This window comes from Myotis daubentonii, chromosome 11 (assembly GCF_963259705.1).
Source record: "Myotis daubentonii chromosome 11, mMyoDau2.1, whole genome shotgun sequence".
Lineage (NCBI taxonomy): Eukaryota > Metazoa > Chordata > Mammalia > Chiroptera > Vespertilionidae > Myotis > Myotis daubentonii.
This window is the reverse complement of record NC_081850.1, coordinates 68,468,589-68,491,324: the sequence shown is the minus strand read 5'-3', so window position 1 is coordinate 68,491,324 and position 22,736 is coordinate 68,468,589. Positions and strand designations below refer to the sequence as shown.

General features: G+C 46.1%; 1 protein-coding gene across 1 annotated transcript in view; it reads right to left on the bottom strand.

Annotated features, from left to right (window-relative positions):
* BRINP1 (BMP/retinoic acid inducible neural specific 1) overlaps positions 1–22,736 on the bottom strand; it is a 150,232-nt gene that overhangs the window by 20,087 nt on the left and 107,409 nt on the right. The window contains exons 6-7 of the mRNA XM_059657831.1: positions 7,853–8,089; positions 3,296–3,518 (exon numbers count right to left, since the gene is read on the bottom strand). Coding sequence (XP_059513814.1) covers positions 3,296–3,518; positions 7,853–8,089 — 460 coding nt within the window. The remainder of the gene's footprint in view (positions 1–3,295; positions 3,519–7,852; positions 8,090–22,736) is intronic.

Genomic DNA, 22,736 nt, shown 5'->3' with positions numbered 1-22,736 from the left:
TCAGGATGCTGCCATGCTGTAAGGACTCCAGGCCACATAGAGAGAGCAGGTGTAGGTCCTCACTGGCAGGCCCACCTGAGCTCCCAGGTGACAGCCAGATCAACTGCCCGCTCTGGGAGTGAGCCATCTGGGATGTCAAGTTCAGTCAAGCCCCCAGATGACTCCAGCACCAAGCAACTTGACAGACCACCCCCCCACACACACACCCCTACCCCTGACTTGTGTCCAGTCCACCTACAGGACCATGCAAGATGATAAAGCGTTGTTTTGAGCCATTAAGTCTTAGGGAGAAAGAACTGCTTAGCATCAACCGATAAGCAGAACACCTGCTCTGTCTTCCAGCCCAATGCACAGGTCCCAGCACACCTTGAAACAGAGTTCTAATTGTCTGTATTTGACTTCTCCCTAAAGTTTATGGGTAAAACACCTCTTTCAAGAAATAATAATTACTATTTGTGGATCTTAGGCACATTATTTAACTCTCTGTGCCTCAGTTCCCTTATCTACTAGTATAAAATAAGAATACTAAGATAGTAAGACTACCCAGTTCAGGGGTCCTCAAACTACGGCCCGCCAAAAACATTTATCCGGCCCGCCGGGTGTTTTTGCTGCTGCTGCCTGTTGCTTAGCAGCCGGCTAGTTTTTTTTTAAACTATAGTCCGGCCCTCCAACGGTCTGAGGGACAGTGAACTGGCCCCCTGTTTAAAAAGTTTGAGGACCCCTAGTTCAAGGTTGCAGTGAGGAGGAAATTAGTTAATGCAGATAAGATGCGTAGAACAGTGCCTGGCATTTAGAATACGAAGTAACAACTCTCTCGCTCTTTCTTTCCCTCTCTCTCCAACTCCCACCCGCTTAGCAGCTCCTCCATTTTATTTTAACTGAGTCAGGCACTGTACTAGGCTTTCTACATTTTAAAACCTTAATCCTCACACTGAACCTGAAGGCAAGCGTCATTATGCCACACTGCAAATGAGGTGCACACGAAGCCTCCGGGCTGAGAGATGATGGAGTCAAGAACTGACCCAGCCTCCACAACGCCACCCCCTGGGACCCCAGTACAAATCCCTGGGACACACGTGGTAGTGGCAGCCTCCGCTTGGTGGCTTCGTCTCCCACGGAGCCCGGCACACAGTGCAGCGCAGCAGTCAGTTCACTTCCAAATTCCACTCCCTCGGTGCAGGTGGCCCTAGATCCCCAGGGTTAGCACCCCTGTCTGCCACTGCTCCCTGGCAGGGAGCTGTCCTACCTGCTGGCGTGAGAAGCACTCATTGAGGCCTTCAACTCGGATGTCAGGAAGCAGCCCACAGCAGCGAGCAGGTCAGCCTTGAGGGACCAGCACAGGCTGCGTTCCTGTCCCTCTCACCTCCCAGGACTAGCACTCAACAGCCTTTAAGTGAGTGCAGCCAAGTGACCTGCACAGGCGGGAGTCCCTCCTCTCCTGTGAATGGAGGGGGGATGCTATTGGATGTAATGAACTGACCAACCCAGGTGGCAGTCCCTCTTCTCCTGTGAGTGGAGGGGAGATGCTATTGGATATAATGGACTGACCTGCCCAGGTGGGAGTCCCTCCTCTCCTGTGAGTGGAGGGGGGATGCTATTGGATATAATGAACTGACCTGCCCAGGTGGAGTCCCTCCTCTCCTGTGAGTGGAGGGGGGATGCTATTGGATATAATGAACTGACCTGCCCAGGTGGAGTCCCTCCTCTCCTGTGAGTGGAGGGGAGATGCTATTGGATATAATGGACTGACCTGCCCAGGTGGAGTCCCTCCTCTCCTGTGAGTGGAGGGGGGATGCTATTGGATATAATGAACTGACCAACCCAGGTGGCAGTCCCTCTTCTCCTGTGAGTGGAGGAGGGATGCAATTGGATATAATGGACTGACCTGCCCAGGTGGGAGTCCCTCCTCTCCTGTGAGTGGAGGGGGGATGCTATTGGATATAATGGACTGACCTGCCCAGGTGGAGTCCCTCCTCTCCTGTGAGTGGAGGGGAGATGCTATTGGATGTAATGGACTGACCTGCCCAGGTGGAGTCTCTCCTCTCCTGTGAGTGGAGGAGGGATGCTATTGGATGTAATGGATTGACCTACCCAGGTGGGAGTTGGGCGAGTGGAGTAGAGATGCTAGGTATGATTACCGTGCATTTTCTCATCTCAGAAGCAGAGAAGGCAACACTGCGAGGTATTCTTGGAAGGCCCTAGAGCGGGAGGACATCTCCGGCTGTCTACCCCTGACGGCTTGCACAGGAAGAGCAAAGTATTCTCAGGTGTGGGCGTCTGTGCTCAGGGAAGTGAAGGACTTGCTCCAGGTCACGGAGCTGTGAGTGGTGGACATCCTCTCACCTCAGCCCCTGGGTGATTTCCAGGGCTCTTTCCATCACCCGGTCCTGCCCCTCCTCCCTCCCTCCTAATGCCTGTCTAGCTACTGCCCTGGGGCTGCCCCAGGCCTTCCCTACACCTGCCACACCCTGTGTGCTCTGTGCCCTGTGCCTGCACATTCTTCTCACTTTTAGCAAATGTCTTCCCGGTGTCTGAGGGCCTCTGGACCCCCCACTTCGTTCTCTAAGGTGACAACCAGCAAAAGTGCAGCCAGTCCTATTTTCAGCCTGGGAACTGTTACCCTTTCCCACACGATTTGGATCCAGACTGGTCGGTCCTGAGGTGCACAGTGCTTCACCCAAAGGTCTTATCAAAAGCCAGGTGGTGTTTATGCCGAATGACATACCCCACAATACACATGCTCCAGGCCTCACCCCAAGCACCTCAGAATACGACTCTATTTCGAGACGGGGTCTTTAAAGATGGAATTAAATTAAAATGAGGCCACTGAGGTGAGCTCTGACCCAATAGGACTGGTGTCCATAAAAGAAGAAGCGATTAGGACACAGACTCACACAGAGGGAGAGATGGCCATCGACAAGCAGAAGAGAGGGCTCAGGAGAAAGCAACCCTGCCCACACCCCCAGCCCACACGCCTAGCCCCGCACCTGTAAGAAATCAATGTTGTTAGACCACTCCGTCTGCGGTACTTTGCCACAGCAGCCCTAGCAAGCTAATACGGACCAGACAGAACACAGAGGTTGAAAGTTCAGGGCATATTCAGGCCACAGTGAGACACCCATTGTTTCAGGGCAGCCGGAACCGTAGGGGAGAAGCCAGCGATGATCTGGACCCCACAAGGCCTCGCTTGCCACCCCCAAAGGTATCGTCTGCATTGCATTTGCCCCTGAAGCAAGCAAATGCAAGCTCACACCAGGCCCGGCCTGCAGAGGCGGTAGGCGGAGGCAGCACTCACCTCTCTCTAGGCAGCTGGTGGTTGGGATTGTGGCGGCAGCGGACGCTGAGGCCAAAGAGCTTGCGGGCGGTGCGCTGGATCTTCTGCCGCTGGGCCTCCATGGAGCTCTGCAGGAGCTTGTAGCGGTTCTGCAGGTCCCAGTCGTTGCCCCAGTGCTGATGGATGCTCCCGATGGTCAGGAAGTGGTTGCTGGGCAGACGCTTCATAAACGATTTAAACTCATCTGGCGGGAGACAAAGGCCAGGAGAGAAGGCTGAGCCTGCAAGCCCCAGCTGAGGTCGCTCACCAAGGAAGCGGCCTGCAAGGAACACTGGCTGGAGGCCCAGGGAACAGGGCGCTCGCTTGCTCCGCTCCCAGGAAGGGGTGCAGAGGTCACGTGTCAACACGAAGGCTCTTTGGCTTTGCTGCTCCGGGAGCGACCCTGCATCCTGCTGACGACAAACTTGTGTCGTCTGAGTGCCAACTGGATAGCAAAACCCGCATATCACGTGTTTATATTTACTCAGAACCGATTACACCCAATTTTTGTCCAATTCTACATAGAAAACCACATGCCTCCAATAGGATAGGAGCTGTAAACATAAGTATGGCGGAAGCAATGTTAATAAATCCTAGCCAGATACTGTTCCCTACTACATGGCCAAACCCCTGTACCTGCTCTCACTCTGAAATACAGAGAAGTAGCAAATGGTCGATAGGTGTTAAAAGCACATTTGCACCCATGGAAACCTCTCTGATGTGATCTTCAGGTGTGACGGAGGGCTGAATGGATCAGCCTCCCCACCGTGGGACCTAGTCTAACGGGAAGTCGCGTGTGCCTGCCATCTTATGCCAAGTCCCATTTGGGGGAACTCCAGCTTAAGAGATGGGAACAAACTCCAGAGCCTGCCGGGGGAAGGTCTTTGTCTGCGTGATGCTAAGTTTCCCGGTGTCAGCAAGCGCTACAACTTGACAACTTGAAAGTATCTGGGTCAGCTCTCTCGTTCTACATATAGGGACACTGAAGTGCAAAGCGAGGGAAGGACTTTCTGGAGGTAGAATAACCCGTGAGTGCCCCAGGCAGGACTAAAACCAGAGCTGCTGTTTTCCCATCTAGTTCTTACTGGCCTGCCTCGGCAATGCCCCCCTCAACTATTGGAAAAAAATAAAGAATTAAGAGGTTACATTTTTGGCAGGTAAAAAGGTAAAGTGAGTATATGTATGTATATATATGTATATATATATATATATATATCTCCTAATATTTTCACTTTGTTACAAAACCTACAAGAAAATTTCAGGTATAATAGGCATTCATTTTATTTTAAAAAATGCTTACATAGCTCTCTTTAAGCATCAGGCTCATTCTTAAACACCTAACACATATAAGTGATTTTATAGCAAACCTGTGCGCCGTTTCATAGAAACTGGGGCACAGAGAAGTTCATTATCTTGCCAACGTCACACAGCCAATAATGACGGAATTACAGCTCTAGACTGGCTCTGAGTCTGATGCTCTGAGTTACCATATAACACTTACTCTCTATACGAAAAGAGGATCGTGGGAGAAACAATGAAGTGAAAGGTGCTAAAAACATGCATACAGGAAACCCATCTCTGACTCCAAAACAGCCAGACATGCGTGCCTGCAAACTGCATCTCGCCCACCCACAGCTGTGTGACCATTATTCTCTCAACGCTTCAGTGTCTCCATCTGTCAAGCAGGTATAACAGCATCCAATTCAAATGTTGAGAAGGTGACATGGAACCATATCTGCCTAAATAGTTCCCCAAATCCAGAAGGTGCTCCATGGATGGTTGCGGGACATGGAAAGGATAAAACAGGGCTGCACAGATTGATGTATTCAGTGCACAGGCTGCAGGCAGGGCACTGGGCTCCACTCTGCTGCTCTCGCCAGCCCGGTGCTCCTCCCATGGAAGACACGCAGCTCATTCTACAGACGCAGCTCATCCTATAGACCAGGGGTCCTCAAACTTTTTAAACAGGGGGCCAGTTCACTGTCCCTCAGACCGTTGGAGGGCCGGACTATAGTTTAAAAAAAAACTATGAACAAATTCCTATGCACACCGCACATATCTTATTTTTGAAGTAAAAAAAGAAAACGGGAACAAATACAATATTTGTATTTGCATGTGGCCCGCGGGCCGTAGTTTGAGGACCCCTGCTATAGACGCAGCTCATCCTACAGACGTCTCTGCTGACCTCGAGGGAAGTAACGGTCCTTTCAACGGACCCGAATTTGGGTCAGATAAGAAAAAGTAATTTAAAAGTTCAGATGATGTATTTTCTTGACTAAAAGTGGAAGGTTCCCTCCCAGTGAGGACACGCAGATCCCCATCTGTATGTGTGAAGTCGGTCCTGTTTGACCACCAACATGCCAGGGCCATCAAGGCATCAATGGCTTTTACCTTTGGCTGGTTGTGAATCCTTGGAATTACCTGGTGCTGGGTCAGTAAGGTTACAAGCTCAAAACAAGGAGGAAAAGACATATGCACAAGCCACATGGACGTGGATGGGTGGATGGATCTGTCTCAATGGGGAAAAACCTTGCAAATGGCTAAGCACACGGTATCTAGAGTGAATATGTGCTCCTATGGGGGGAAGCATGGCGCCAGGAACTCCCGCGGACCATCCAGCTTACTCTGCAGCATCTCAGCTCTCTTGTTCCCTCACCCGCCCGCCCACTGCAAGTAGTTTTTTCCTTGGGTGTAAAGATTCTACGCTAAAGACCCTCCTGCTCGTGCACATGGCTGCCGTCCCCTCTGCTTTTTAGCAATGGGGAGAATCTCTTTGCAAAAGCATTTAATCAATTGCTTCTTTTGTTTGAGGCCAAATAGCCATCACAATCCATTTCCATCTCGAACACCTCCCTTTGATGCGTTCCCAGGATTTTAAATGGACTAATGGGTGCAGGTTCCTAAGGCACCCACAGCTCCTGGAGCTGCTTGACCTTCTAAGAGCAGAGTCACTGATGCGTCCTGAGCGCTCAGGGCTGGCTGGGGACTCAGAGTTCATGGTAACCAGTGGTTTCCAAACACAGCTCCACGGAGCTCAGCTTTTATCTGCGGTACACAGTGGCTCCGAGGTATGATTCTGTTTGATCAAAGGGTTTCTTGGCTACATATTTAAATAAATTCAAAAATTAAACACATAAACATGTCCTCTCATTTATTAGATGAGGGAACGGAGGACTGGGGGGAAAGTGGAATTAATAAGGTACAAGAGCTGCTGTGAGCACTGGGTCTGGAACCAGGGATTCCATTACCGACTCTGCCATTTGCTATGTAACCCTGGGGAAGACACCGGGCCTTGGCACCCTCCCTGCTCTACAATATAGGAACACCATTACTTACTCTAACGCAGCTCTCCTAATAGATTTAAGGAACATAAAGTTGTTTTAAAAACAGTAATGCTCTCTCTATATGTCCATTTACTTAACAGATATCTGAGCACAAATTATAGGCCATTATTTGGCATCTCTTCGTGGAAGTCTCGAGGATTCCCCAGCTTTCATGTCCAAAACAGAATACGGTTTTCCTTTCAAACCTTGCAGGGTGTTCTCGCTCAGAGAACAGCACCGACATCCATCAAAGCGCCTGACAAATATGCCTAAGAGGAGTTCTGGGGATCTCCTCTCGCCCTTCCTTTCTCAAGTCCTGCTAATTCTCCCTTGTAAATAGCTCAGCCTCTCTGCACATTTCCCACTGTTACTCCCTGTGCTATGGTCCCAGCCCACTTCACAGGCACATCTCCTAGGTGCCTGAGGTGGCCTCCCATTGGCTGGGTGCTCACCCTCTGACCTCTGGCCCCAGTCAGACACGTGGACCCTGCTCTCCCCCAGTGGCCTCCCTGACTCCTGGCCACGCCAACCTCCAGGTCTACACTCTTTGCTCACAGCAGCTTCTCATTCTCCACACAGATGTGGTTAAAATGTCAATGACTGGCTCGGTCATGTGATTCATGCCTGGCTTTCCCATTAAGCAGAAGCTGCATGAGGACCAAGATCCAACTTGGCACCTCAGCCCCGCTGTGGCCTGAGGTAACTGCCTTTCCTCCCCTGAGCCATGGGAAGCAGGTAACGGCTACATTACCTGAGCAGTGACTTCCAGCTTTGACAGTTGGTGAATCATTTGGATATCTATATCAATATCTACATAGAGATGTACATAGACACAGACATATATACACATATATGTGTGTTTCTTAATTTAGATAGACTCACAGACTCCAGGAATTTGTACAAATACTTTGAACTCTCCACTCTGCAGAGGCATTCTATGTGCTATGGGGCATCTCTCTCTCTGTCTTCCGGGTACAGCAGAGACAATCCACCACAGGCCCACAAACCTGATTGCACTGTTCATTATTCCATCCCGTGGAGATTTATTGAGTGCCTACCCCCTGACAGCTACGAGACCCTGCCCTGGACTCTCCAAAGTGGAGGTGGGGTGCTCAGTGAGTATTCCCTCACAGCAGCCCTCACCCCAGGGAGACACCCGCCTTTGCTAGGCTTGGCTCAGGGCCATTCGTGCAGCAGAACTAAGCCAGCTCTCTACCTGAATTCTCCAGGTCCTTGTAAGCCTCGGCCCAGGACTTGGCCATGTTGGCCAGAGTGTACTCCATGATCTGGATGTCGGTGATGGGGCAGTTGCACTGAGGGAACTCCTCGGCACACTGGCATCGGCACTGGCTGTTCTGGCACACGTACTCGCCCTCGCCGTTGCACATGATGTAGCTCAGGGCCGACTGGACAAACTTCTCTTGCAGGTACGGAGGGAAGATGATCTGCAGGCCTGTTTGAGAGGAGCAAGAGATGGGGAAATGGAAAGGTTAGAAAAGGTGTTTCATTAACAGCTTCGAAAGGTGACAGGAGGAATCTGAAGCTGCTAGCTGTCTCCCGGTGTGTCGTAACCAAAATATCTCGGAGCCCGGCTCGATCCAGACAGGCCCCTGGTTGCATTGCTTCTACTTAAACTTCTCAGGTCATGACCTTGGCCATCTCTGAAATTCAGGCTCCATTTCATTCTATTAGGACTGAGATCTGGTATAAACCTTTTCCATTTGGGGAGGAAAAAACCCTTATTGAAAGCAGAGGATTACTGTTGTGTGTTGTTTTTTTTTCTTATTTCCTTCATTTCTTTCCTTTTCCTTTCTTCAAATATTTATGAGCCCTATTTATGAAGCACAAGTCCTGAGCGAGGCACTAGGTCTATGGAGATAAAGAAGACACAATGCTAGTCTCTGGGGAGTTTACAGTATAATCAGCAGGGAAAGACAGAGACACACATCATCCTCACACGGCTTTATAGGCCTGAAACAGGAGGGCCGGGTGAGGCGTCGGGCAGCCGAGGGCTGCAAATAGCCCTGCCCGGAGAGCAGGGGAACCTTTCTAGAGGAGATGGTACTGGGCTGGTTGAAAAGTGAATCAGAGACCATCATGTACAGAGAACAGGAAACACATTCTGAGGAGAGAAACCGCAAGAATAAAGACAGAATGTGAATGAAACGAGTTTGGCTGGGTGCCTGCAGTAGAAGAACAGGTTTTAGAGAAGAGCAGAGGCCAGAGTGCAGAGAGCTTAATTATATGCTAAGGAATTTGAACTCCATTCTGCAGATAAAGGGGATACTTTGGTAAATTTCAAAGTAAGACTGATATCTGAAGAGAGATATCATTTCATAAGACCACTGTATCATACAAAATAAAATATTAGCCCTGGCCAGTGTGGGTCAGTTGGTTAGGCATCGTCCCATGCACCAGGAGGTTGCCAGTTAGATTCCAAGTCAGGGCACATGCTCAGTTGAGGGCTCAATCCCTGGTCAGGGGGTGGAGGGGGAAGGCGTGTAGGAGGCAGCCCATCCGATTGATGTTGTGCTTTCACTTCAATGTTTCTCTCTCCCTCTCCCTCCCTCTCTAAAAATCAATAAACTATTCTTTAAAGAATATATATATGTGTGTGTGTATATATATATATATATATATATATATATATATATATATATATATATAATTAGTGAAGAATGATATCAGAGAGAATTAGTTTTCTCTTTTTTGTTTTAAAAATGAAGAAGCCAGGGCCCACAGAGGGAATATGACTGACCCATGATTGGTTATAGGAATAGCATTCTTGACCACAGCTCATGATTTTTTTCTCTACACTTGCTAATCAGCCTTATTCCTCAGAGCCAGTGATGGAGAGAGGTTGATCTGGGCATGAGCACTACTCCTTTACCCTTGAACCATCGGCATAGCAGGCTATTATTGCCCATGGTGCCCAGATGGAAGGACAACTTGGGGCTAAATTCGTTCCTTACCGTACTTTCACCGGGGACCTTCCTCTCCACCTCATTTGGAGCTGCTAACAGTTCTAGCCACCAATGCACGTGAGCCTCATGGTTTTACTACCCACCGTGTAAAAGAGAGCTGTCATTCGGATTAAAGTTGTATCATTCATGCTTCAGAGATACCCCCTACCTACCCTGCTCGCCAGGGATGTGTTGAACAAGCTCAGCATTTCTCTCACTCTCTACTTCCCAGTCGTGTTTCTAGATTTTTATCTTCCCCTCTCTCACCTTCAAATTATTTTTTAAAAAAACGAAGCTCCATCATTTCGACTTGTCTTCAGATGACATCTCAAAAAGACTATCTGAGAGGGGCATTGTGGGAAGGATGCTCGTGCCTGGAGCATGCCATATGGTGGGAAACCATAATAAGGTTGGTAAAAGCTGAGCACCGCGGGAGTCAGGTTCCTCTTCTTCCTGCCTGAGTCCTCTCAAGCAAGTTATTCCACCTCCACTCCCTTCTCTATAAAATGGGAATATTTTGAGTACCTACATCAGAAGGTTGTCGGGAGGACTAAGTGAAAGAATTCCTGCAAAATGTCTAGACCAGTTCCTGGCACATAGCAAACAAACAGTAAATGTTAATGGCTCCTATTTTTGATGATGATGGTGATAATGTTCCTCCTCTGATTAAAGTCTTTTAAAGTTTCAGCAGAACCTACAGAATAAATGAATAGCTGCTGGTATTTAATCAGAAATAGACAGTGCTGTGGAATCTAATGAAGAAAATAAACTGATGAACAAAATAGATCCAGGGACACAGAGACATGGAACAGACTGTTGAATCTCAGAGGGAAGGCAGGGTGGGGGGCTTGGTGGGGAGAGATTAACCTGAGAACTTATATGCAAATATGCATAGCCCATGGACACAGACAATAGTGTGGTTAAGGCCTGGAGGGTGTGTGTGTTGTCGGGGAGGGGGTCCATAGGGAAAAAAAGAGGACATCGATAATACTTTCAACAATAAAGATCAATTGAAAAAATGAAATCGATCATGCTCAAAAGGCAGTCTTTAGCTATTTGGAGAGATTTCACAAGAAGTAGGGTGTAAGTCTATGCCTGTTTTGCCAGCAATGGTGGGCCATTCAGGAAGGTGGATCCTACGTGAATATGTCTGGAAGGTGTGCTAGCAGATAGGGCTGTGCAGCTTGGGCACCGGGCCTCAGCAAGCCTAGGTGACGTCCACACCGATGAGCAAGGGGTCCGTGTGAGTTTGAGTGACTGCTCTGAAGAACTTACTGTGCAGGGACACAATACGAACACCAAAAGGGGGGCCAAACAAATCAAACCAAGCAGAAAAGTCCCTTCTAAGCCACGTCTACAATTCTTTCAGAGTATGCATTCTTGAGCCATTTTATCTGTCTCGCAATTTTCACTTCCAAAGCAAAATTTATTTTTAGCTGATCCCAATCCCCTATAGGCTTCTGAGTCTATGGATTGGGGTTAACTTTCTGTTGCTTAAAGGAACTCTATACACTATACTCACAGTCCTATTTTTTCTAGCTTGCTCATCATTTTCTTTTTCCCTTTTGTAGGGGATAAAATATTCTATTCTTGGTCCCAGCCCAAACGGAATTTGGGGAGAGCATTTTTAGAAAACTGCGTCAAATCATTTCTCCGTTTGGCAAGGATACAAAAGGCCATATTACCTACCCCACTTAATGCACTGAACACAGATAAAGTTTGGGGGTGGGGGGTTTCGGGGAGCAGCTGAAACACAAAACTGGCTGCTCTTTAAAAATGGAAACTCAGGACACGTGAGCTGTCTCTGAGGCAGAACCTCCTGGGCAAATTTGAAAGAGAATAATGAAGACATAGCAATTAAAAAGCACTTTTCTGCGAAATGTCATTACTGTTTAAAGTTACATAACCATTTCTCCAGCAGCGGAGGTTCACACAGCAGTCACCGCCAGAGTCTCTCCCAGTGACCTGTGTCCAACAAAGAGGCCCATGGCTGACCTCCTAGACGGGCGCCTGAGTCCCGCGGGCTTCAATGGGCGTCGTAAATAATTTGGAGGGGGATTTGGCCTCTAGAACGACTGTGTGAAAGATGATATACAGCTGCTGACTGGGTTGGAATATTCTGTCCCCACAGTTGAGAGAGAGAGAGAGAGAGAGAGAGAGAGAGAGAGAGAGAGAGAGAGAGAGAGAGAGAGAGAAACTGAGGAAATGGGAGAGAGAGAGAAAGGCCACCATTATTGCTAAGCATATAAATTTTGCTTCACAAAACCCAGGAAGGCAATAGTTGAGAGTTTCACTTGAACACCATTTCGCCCACACAGAACATATGGAATATTCCCCCCAATCTCATTATACTTTGGGGAAAAAAAAGTCTTGTTAGACTTTAAAATGGAATGTTTCAATGTTCCGCAGAGAGAGTGGGCAATGTAGATGTGGGAACACCCACGTGGTCCTCTCTCTTCCTGCTTTTTCCCCATTTTCCTCAGACCTCCCTCCCACCTCACGTCCAACACGTACATCTCGCAATATTTTTTGCATTTTCCGTACAGTCTGAGATATGATTTCTCCTTCTCTCTGGCACCTGGTGCAATAGCTCTATCTCCTTGCCTCCCTCCTTCCTCTGATCTCTTAGTAGTCTCTTCTTTATTCAGAACACACCAGGCATCCTGCCCTTTTACAATCCCTCCATGTGTCAGTCATGTCATTCCTACAGTCTGTGCACTTGCCCATCCCTAAGCCTAGAATATTCTTTCCTGGATCTCTGCATGAATGCCTTGTTTTGCAGGCATTCTGACCTTCCCAGACCACCCAAGTAAAAATGCCTCTTCTGTTTTCTTCATAGCATTCATTACTTACTGAAATTATCTTACTCATTTGTTCTCGTGTTTATTTTCGCATCTCCCCCCATTAGAAAGTGGGCTTTAGGGGGCAGGCCTTGCCCATCCACTATAGACCTGAGTGTAAATAATGGCCAAGCCCAGTGTGGGCTCCATGAACTCATTTGTTAAATGGAAAAAACCACCACCACCAATCCTCTTTTTTATCCCAATGGAAAAACATATTGCCTTATCTAATTTAGAAGATGCTAGAATTCAAAAGCTCCACAGCTAAAGTAACAGACTTGGGACTCAAATCCAGGAATTCCTACTGAGTTCTGAAACACATGAGGGCCCTTCTGCATTTCCAGTGGGAAAATGGAGACAAAATCCTGGCCTAATGTTCCTATGGTAGCTCTGGCGCAGCAGGGCCTCTGGGAATGTTGTAGCCTCTCTAAGGTTTCTTGCCTGTGTCGTAAAAATCTAATAACCACTTCCAGGGCAGTTATGAGAGTAAATGAGGGGAGAAAAGGCATAAACACCACTTAAACAAGAACCTGGCTGTCATGGGCTGAATGTTTGCATCCCCCCAGTATTCCTATGTTGAAACCCTCACCCCCCATATGATAGTGTTAGGGGGTGAGGCATTTGGGAGGTGATTAGGTCATGAGGGTGAGGCCTCCATGATAGGATTAGTGCCCCTATAAGAACAGGAAGACACAAGAAAGTTCTCTCCCTCACTGCCTCATTTCATTTTTCTTCCCTTCCTTTTCCTTCCTTTTCCTTCCTTCCTTCCTTCCTTCCTTCCTTCCTTCCTTCCTTCCTTCCTTCCTTCCTTCCTTCCTTCCTCCCTCCCTCCCTCCCTTCCTTCCTTCCTCCCTCCCTCCCTCCCTCCCTCCCTCCCTCCCTTCTTCCTTCCTTCTTCCCTCCTTTCTTCCTTCCTTCCTCCCTTCTGCTCTCCTCCCCTCCCTCCCTTCCATTTTTTCTTTTCTTCTTCTCCCTTCCCTTCTTTCCATACATATTGCTTAAGCCCTACTATGTGCCAGGTACCCTGCCATGATTACCAGGGTGAATAAGGCAGGCAACTTCTTGCCTTTGCAGATCTCACAGTATAGGAAGGAGACAGATGTGTAACCAAGCTGCTTGGATGCAGTGAGACCAGTGCTCTCCCAGAAGTGCAAGGTTGCTTGGGAAACAAGAGGAAGAACACGTAACCCAGGATGGAGTAGGGGTACTCAAAGTGGCTCTCCTAGAAGAAGAGACATTTAGCCTGAGACCTAATGGATTAACAGAAATTAGGGGGTGAAGGATCCACGTGTAGAGTCATCTAGAAAATGAAAACTCCATGGACAAAGGTCTCAGGTGGTAGAACTTCCAATTAAGACCCAACTTAGCAATTACCTTCCTCTCTGATTAAGGTTCACCATTTTTTGTTTGCTTGCTTGTTTCCAAATTTCCTAGAGAAGAGAAGAAAGAGTTCTGATGCCTCAGAGAAGATCACAATTCTAAAGGAAGAATGGCACAGAGCAGAGATCTGTCACTCATCAGGGGAACAGCACTTCTACAGCAACAAAAGTCAAGAATCCTTGTTCCTTACAGACAGGGAATATATCTGAGATTCATGCGGGGGGGAAAAAGAGAAGGGCTCACTGTGCTGTTGAGTTTTGACCATTGGGGTTAGGGGGGGCCGTTAAAGTAAAAAGAACTTTCAGGGAAACCCTACCTTGGATTCCTGGAGACCTTTGATAATGTTGTCAATACTATTATTGTCTAAAGCAAGTCCCTGATTTAGGTGACTGTATTCAGTGAGGCTGGGAGCATTTAAGGTCTGGAAAAGAAGATCGACTCAAGAAAAGCTAAAAGTACTCCCTAAGACTTGAGATTATAGTTCAACCTTCCTCTCTGACCTGGATCCTGCTTTTTTGTTGATAAGGAATTCTTAGCCTCTTCCTCTTTCCTTCAACAGAAGTACACAGGAAATTGATGCTTCCTACCCTTTAAGCACATAGTGGGGTTACTTGAAAATTCAAAACTAAAGTACAAAGTCCAAAAATAATAGACAAAAAAACTTAATTGATAATTAAAACATAAAATATAGCATCATGTCTGGTCCATGGCATCACACCATATTTAATAAATATATTTCAAACACTGAGTGCCAGTGATTTATTATGAAAATGAGAGAGAATACGCCTGGAGACAGTAATTATGGAAGACTTTGTGATGTGGGTAGGATGTGGGTAGAGTCTTGAAACACGAACACGGCCTTCAATAGATAAAGGGCAGCCACTGTGTTCCATGCAGAGGGGTTACCATAAGCAAAGATTAATATGTGAATAAAATGGATCAATCTAAGTCTTGTTCAAGGCAAGGACCATATATCTTCCTGTGTTTTTTTCCCCTCAGCTTTGTTTTATTTTCATCTCTACCTTAATTGCTGAACATAGTACTGTTTTTGATGGATTCTCTCTTTTCTGACCTATTTTATTAAATATTAAATGCATGATCTTGTACAGTGCTAAGAGGAAGAGATAAAATACAAGTTAGGTTCTATTTTGGTTGAATATAAACATTTTTCTATCCTGTTCTTGCATCAGAATGTGCCCCCCTGTAGATACTTCTGAGCCCTATACAAGTTCCAGCTGTTATCTTGTATCTGCTAAGTTCTGCTTGTCAAATTCTGTCTATCGCTGAAAAGCACGAGGTGGGAAGAACAACAAGGACTGGACCTTTTGCACAAAGTCATCCGGATCCCCTTCCTTGTGAAAGCCCAGGGATTTCAGACTGGCAGATAGAGGACTTTATGGCTCCAACAGCCATTCTGAACTCCAGCGTAATGAAAGCATGCAGGTCAATTACCCATCTGTTTGTGTTTCTATTGCTATGAATTACGGTATCCATTGCTGACAGCTCATTGAAGTGGAATGAAAATAAGACAATAATTCACCGGGTGAAACTGTGCAGAAAGGGCAAAAAGGCTATGATCTCATTCAGAAGTTCAGCCCTGTCTCCGTGATGGGTCATTTGCTCTCTGGGAAATAAAGAAAGGCAGCTACCTGGGGGAAGAGTGGGTGGGTTCTGGTGCCCCCTTCTGGAGAGAGTAACCTTTTGTGTTCCCACATATCATCACCTATTCTGTGGAGTCACGGAGCAGACTTGGAGCCACTGAGTGAAAGATGCAGGTAAGTGAAATTCAGCAGGATAGCACCAATACCTTTTTACCTAGCAGAAGTTCTGAGGTTTGATGGTAGAGCTTTAGTAGGTAGAGGACTCCTTTCTCCTCATTGAAAGTGTGCAAACAGAACCAGAAAATTGACGCAGTAAGAATGTTCTAGAGAACCCATGGTGTGCCCTGACTAGTTTGGCTCAGTGGATAGAGCGTCAGCCTGTGGACTGAAGGGTCCCAGGTTCGATTCTGGTCAAGGCATGTACCTTGGTTTCGGGCACATCCCCAGTAGGGACTGTGCAGGTAGCAGCGGAATTGATGTTTCTCTCTCATCGATGTTTCTAACTCTCTGTCCCTCTCCCTTCCTCTCTGTAAAAAAATCAACAAAATTTATTTTTTAAAAAAGAACCCAAGGTCCAAATGGTACGTGGCAGATTGGATTATCATTAACTCAGACTCAGTGCCCCTCCTTGAAGTGTCCTCCTTTTGAAAACATTACCCACCCCCAATTCTGAGCTCAGGTGTGTTCACATGACATGTTTGGGCCAATGACATGGGGTAGAAGTGATGTGTGCAACTTCCAAAAGGAAGCTATAAGAACCAACAGGTGATTCCAGGTCAGAGCACATGCCCAGGTTGCATACTTGATCCCCAGTGTAGGGCGTGCAGGAGGCAGCCAATCAATGATTTTCTCTCATCATTGATGTTTCTATCTCACTCTCCCTTCATCACTGAAATCAATAAAAAATATATATATATATATATTTTATAAAGAACCAACATGCGGGTTCATCAGGTTGTCTTTGCCCATCCCCACAGGAATAGCAATAATCCATATGGAGGCCACCAGACAAGCAGAGTCGCTAACAACGGTGACCACATCATAGCGTCAGTAAGAAAGGAACATTTCCTTTCGCCAACCACTGAGATTCAGGGATTGTTTGTTAGCACAGCATAACCTGGCCTACACTCACAGATACAGAAACTAGAAAACTATGATCCAGGGGTGAAATTAACCCACCACGTATTTCTGTAAATTGACTGCATTGGAGCACAGCCACACAGATTGAACTATTGCCTATAGCCGCGTTCACAGTGCAATGAGAGTTGAGTACTTGCAACAGAGACCAAGTGTGGCCCACAAATCCTGAGACCATCTGGCTCTTTCCTGAAAAGCCCTGCCAGCCCCTGGACGAATTGCTCATTAAGATTCCTTCAACCTTGACTTTCTAAGAGTCTACTCTGTGCTGCCATTCGCTCATGTATTAAGCAAAGATCAATGGTGATCTTCTTGTGTCAGACACTCTTCCAGGCCCAGGAGAAAAGACAGGGAAGTAGAAACAAACTCCTCCCTGGCATGGAACCTACTTTCAGTGAGGGAGATACACAAATAAACGAAAGAATAAAAACAGAGGAGGACTGATCCTGACAAAAGGTGTTAGTGGCAGGGAGACTTCTAAATGCTAATTATAACTAAAAAAAAAAAAAATGAATGTGCTCTACACTATGGAAATCACCAAGGATAAACAGGTGACTATACTTTTTAAAAATTAAATTTCATAAAATGTCAACATAAAGATACCCTTTACCTTTAAGAAGAAGTTGATTCCATTTAAATCAAAGCTTCTTCATAGAATTCATGATTAAAAACACAAATTTGATGTCTATAAGCCTCCGTGCTGCCTGATCAGCAGGCATCTCCCAGTTCTTCCCTAACCTATGGCCTTTCCTCGCTACACCTGCAGCTCCTCTGCCTCTGCCCCCAAGTGCCAAGTTCTCGCCTGCTCCAAGTTTGGCCCAGCTGTCATTAACTGCATGACCTTGGAACATTAAGGCTGAGGCTTAACCTCTCTGATTCTCAGTTTCCTCATTAAGGCTTCCCTCGTAGGGCTGGTGTAAACATTAAATGAACAATTTCACATTCTGATTATGGTGGTACCTTGACTTCATGATTGGATGTGTTTGTCAAATCATAGCACCTGTTTACCTCAAAAGGGTAAATGTTTCTGGATGTAAATTATACCTCATGAATTGGAAAACAAAATCAACTATATGACAACTTATAGTTTTAGGACACGACAATTGTTCAACTGATGTCATTTCCTGGCCTCACCTGCTTTCTGTTGCTTTCCCTGGAGGCCTCTGGCCATCTCTGGCATCCCCCTGTTGGCACCCAAAAGCATCTTGCACATACCTCAGATTTTAATTGGACATTGATCACATCGTATTATGTGTGTTTCTGTCTGTGTTCCTCTCGACCTGTGAGCTCCTTGAATGGAAAAGGCAATGTCTCATTCATCTCCCATTTCCCTGTCGCCTGGCACACACACGGGCACCAGTCAATGTGTTTGATGAAGGTGAGTGTAGACGGAATGTGCTTTGGAGAGGGCTGTGCTTCTCCACTCTGTGCCTAGCATGACCTCCTCTCTTGAGCCATCCCTCATGAGCAGGACCTGTGTCATCTTTCCCAATAGCACAGCTTGCAACCTGATGCTATTTTAACTTCAACTCAGTGGAGAAAGAGTCAGGTGCTCAGATGATACGAAAGGACCTGGCCACTAATTTCAGCAGGTATTTCGTTCTGGATCCATAGCTATAAATTATGTGTTTTTAAAATATTTCTTTGCATTATTTCTGTGCCAGGTCACAGTTGGTGTGCAAAAATAAAACTGCTCAATTTAGCAACTACTCGGAAAGTCCTTTCCCTCATCACTTTATTAAATCAGGTGTCCTGGATGCTGGAGATATGGAAAATGAATTAGACATGATTTCTGACCTCAAGAGGCAAGGAGATAGAACTGAACCCGAGTGGTCCAGCATTTGCCAAGCTGTTTGCCACAGAATCATAAATCTGCAAGTGTACCCAGAATCAAATACCCTCAGGACACTCTGGGTATTTAATCCACCTCTTGAGACTCATAATGCACATTAGCACAGTTAAGGCACTGAGAAGGCCTGCAGTAAGTATATAAGTAAATGTGGTTTATGTCATTTAATCCAGGGCTTCAGCATTATTGAGTTTCCTTAAGTTACTGTGAGGTAATAAATAACATCAAAGTCTCAATGACTTCTAACCACAACGGTTTATTTATCGCTCGTTTCATGTTGGCGGGGCTTTGATTCTTCCCCAGGAGTCTTCTTCTTTGTGAATCCAGGCTGAAGAACAGCCTTTCAGGTATATGCCATTCATCTGACAAAAGGAAAATAGCAAAAGCCAAAGCAATGTCTCCTAAAATGTCTCCTAAAATGAGGCAGGCATTTTGTCCTCTCACAGCCCATTGGCCAAAGCAAATCACATGGCCAAGTCCAATGTCAACTAGGTGAGAAGTGTGCAGCTCCCACAGGACAGCACTGCCAGTCACACAGCAATGCCCTGGCAATCCTCCAAGAGGAAGTCAACTATGCAATCCTGTAACTGACCACCAAGTATACTTATTTTTGAACCAAACCTTTTTTGAAAAAAATTAATCATCATATCATTCAGCAATTCCACTCTTAAGGTATATACCCAAAAGAATGGTAGAACATTATTCAAGCAAATATATGTACGCGAATGTCCACAGCAGCACTATTCACGATAGTTAAAAAGTGGAGGCAGCCTAATTGTCCATCAACCTATGACTCCGAACACAAAATGTAGTACAACCATAAAAATGAAGTGTAAGCTAGCCATGGAAAAAATGAAGTGCTGAGACATGTTGCCACATGGATGAACCTTGAAAATACTTAACAAGCCAGATATACAAAAATCACATATTATATTATTTCATTGACATGAAATATGCAGAATAAGAAAATCTACAGAGACAGAAAGCAGATTAATACTTGCCACGGGCTGAATGGAGAGGGAATGGGGAATGACTGCTGAATGGATCAGAATTTCACATTTGGGGTGGAATTAAATAGTGATGACAGTTGCACAACAGGGTGAATATACTTAATGCCACTGAAGTGTGCATTTTAAAATGGTTACAGAAACTTTATGCTATGTATATTTTACCACAGTAAAAATGAAGGTTCAAAGCAAAACTGATTTGATAGTTTGAATAGACTTAAGTCAGTACGTATGTGTTGAGTACCTACTAAGAGCGAAACACTGAAGTAAGGAAAAGCGGATGATAAACAAATAAAAAGGGATACGGTCTCTTCTCTCAGGGATCTTAATTACAGCTTAGTAGCCAATATGTACAACTGTGCACATAAGACGAGGTAAATCTACCTGGAACAGAATACAGGCACATCGAACTGTTCTGTGTGCAGTGCCAAAGGACAGTTTAATTCTCACTGAGATGATTTGGGGGAGGAGGAATTAAGGATTGACTTAATCATCGTAAAAAATAAACTGGTACCATATCTATCAGAGTCAATGAATTAACTTTCCCAAGTGATTTATTTCTGTTTTCACATCTTGATGCCTGGATTCTGCTCAGTCAATGAGCTCAACAAGGAACTGAATGGAACCTGGTTGTTAATGGAGAGCATATCACCGCACTGATCATCCATCCCACAGGATCCCACGTGCACACTCGGCCAAGAGTTCACTGACAGGTAATAGCCCCATATGACTGTGAGCCAGGAGGTAAGTGCTCTGCCTGGCTGGCGTGGCTCAGTGGTTGAGTGGCAACCTACAAACCAGGAGGTCACAGTTTAATTCCCCATCAGGGCACATGCCCTGTTTTCGGCTTGATCACCCAGTAGGGGGCATGCAGGAGGCAGCCAATCAATGATTCTTTCTTATCATTTATGTTTCTGTCTGTCTCTCTCCCTCTCCCTTCCTCTCTTAAATCAATCAAAATATGTATGTATTTTAAAAGAGGTAAGTGCTCTGATACCCCTTGGGTCATCATCAGCCTTCCATCTGAATTTCCACCTCTTTGTGTACGACTAAGTCTTGAGTCACCAGATGATTCCGGATTTCCTCAGGTAAGAGGCAGCAGTTTCTAAAGTCCAGTCAGCAGAATGCTGCAAGGCCTCAGTCACTATCCTAAAGGCATGTGATCTTTTCTGGCCTGGATAATTCAGAGAAGAGCTATGGAAAGGATATACCTACCCACATACACAAGTTGCCAAGTAATTTCAAAAAAATCACAGCCTTTCTAAAGTATCTAGCAGAACTTATAACCATGTGCTCTAATAAAAAGCATGGTTATGATTTATATGCTCCAGGTTGAAAAACAATACGGTGTACAGTATAAGAGCACTGGCATTGAATGGACCTGGCTTCAAATTCTTGCTCTGCCACCTACAACATGGTTTTAAGTCCTGGGAGCCTCAATTTTCAAATCTGAAAAATGGATCTGTGTTGAGGTGTACATGAGACATGGACGTTAAAATATGAGCTCTGTACCTGGCATGTGAGAATTATCCAGTAAATTGTAGCCATCATTATTATTTTATTTCAGGACCCTTGGTTTTCAGGCAACGTGCTTTCTACATATTTTCCTATTAAGTGCAATACTAGTATGCATAATAGTATGCATGCATTGCCAGGGGGCAGGGGGGGTGTACTCACTTATCTAAATTCCCTCAATTTTTTTTTAATATATTTTATTGACTTTTTACAGAGAGGAAGGGAGAGAGATAGAGAGCTAGAAACATCGATGAGAGAGAAACATCAATCAGCTGCCTCCTGCACATCTCCTACTGGGGATGTGCCCGCAACCCAGGTACATGCCCTTGACCGGAATTGAACCTGGGACCTTTCAGTCCGCAGGCCGACGCTCTATCCACTGAGCCAAACCGGTTTCGGCTAAATTCCCTCAATTATCTAAATTCCTGGCAGAGGTGTTTTTATCCCCATGTGGCAGATTAGAAGTCCCTAAGAAGCTCGGAGACTTGATTCACTAGTCCAAGGTCTTATCACTAGCAGATGTGCTCTGCTGATTCTCCCCTGTCCTTTCGTTTTCTGCTTGAGTCTTTAACTGGCATTTCAGCTCACTTCTCAGAGGAGCTCCACTTCTCCTCTGGCAACGAAGAGGAGAGGGAGCTCCGTGGCTCATAAAGGGAAACCAATTCTTGGATGTCAGCAGCCGGGTGAAGGTTGGCAACCCCATTTGGCATGAGGCGTTGCTCTTTTATTCAACAGGCCTCATAGACAGAGCCATGCAAAGGCGGAAACAGGACTCCCATCGGTGCCTCCCAGACCCTGCTAATGGGGCGAGAAGGACCTCAGTCATAAGCAGTGACCGATTCTAATGAGGCTGATTCTAATGGGGTTAGAATCTAAAGGCTGTCTCATCTCAAGGATGCACGGGCCATGGGCACTCAGCGGTCCTCCCGAGGTCACAGGGCCACACGAGGTGACAGAAGTGGGAGAGGAGGGAGCTTATGAACAGGAGACCTGATCATGCCCTGCCCTTTCCCTCTACTACCAGTCGGGCAGGGACAGATTACCATTCTACCCACACCTAGAATGGGTTGTGCTGACTCCCAGCTCCCCCGGAGAAGTAAAGTAGCCTGAGGAGCCCAGGTGACTAAAACCAAGAGCCAGGGAACCTTAGGGAAGAGATTTTACCTTTCTGAGCCTCAGTTTCATCATCTGTATAATGGGGAGAATAATCCCTCTCTCTTGATTGGTGGGAGGGACAAATTAGCTAGTGGATATAAGCACATGCCTGAGAAGGAGCAGCAGCTCAAACCAGTGTTATTTCTGAAAATTCTACAGTCTCTGTTCCTTTCTTTCTACCTCCTATTGCAAGATGATTTTGAAAAGAATGATGTGCATCTGGGAGCACTTCCATTTGGAAATTCTGAATAAAGTGTCAATGAACATTCATGTCTTTTGGTGAACATAGGTAACCTTTCTACCGGGCATATTCCTAGGAGTTGTACCTGCTGGGTCAGATGGTGAGGACATGCTGAGTTTTTAGTAAATACTGCAAAAGAGTTCTCCAAAGTCGTACTCACTTATCACCATCACCCCCCTGCCCCCCGGCAATGCATGTAAGTTCCCAGGCTCCGCACTGTCGCTCCTTGGTATTGTCATATTTCTTCATTTGAGCCCGACTGACTGCTGGGTTATGACATTTAATTGTGGTGTTAATGCACATTTTCTGAGGACTAGGAAAGTTAATTACCTTCTCGAATGTTTACTTGCCACTTTGATATTCTTGTTTGTGAAGTGCCTGTTCATATCTTTTACTCATTTTCTTGTCTTGC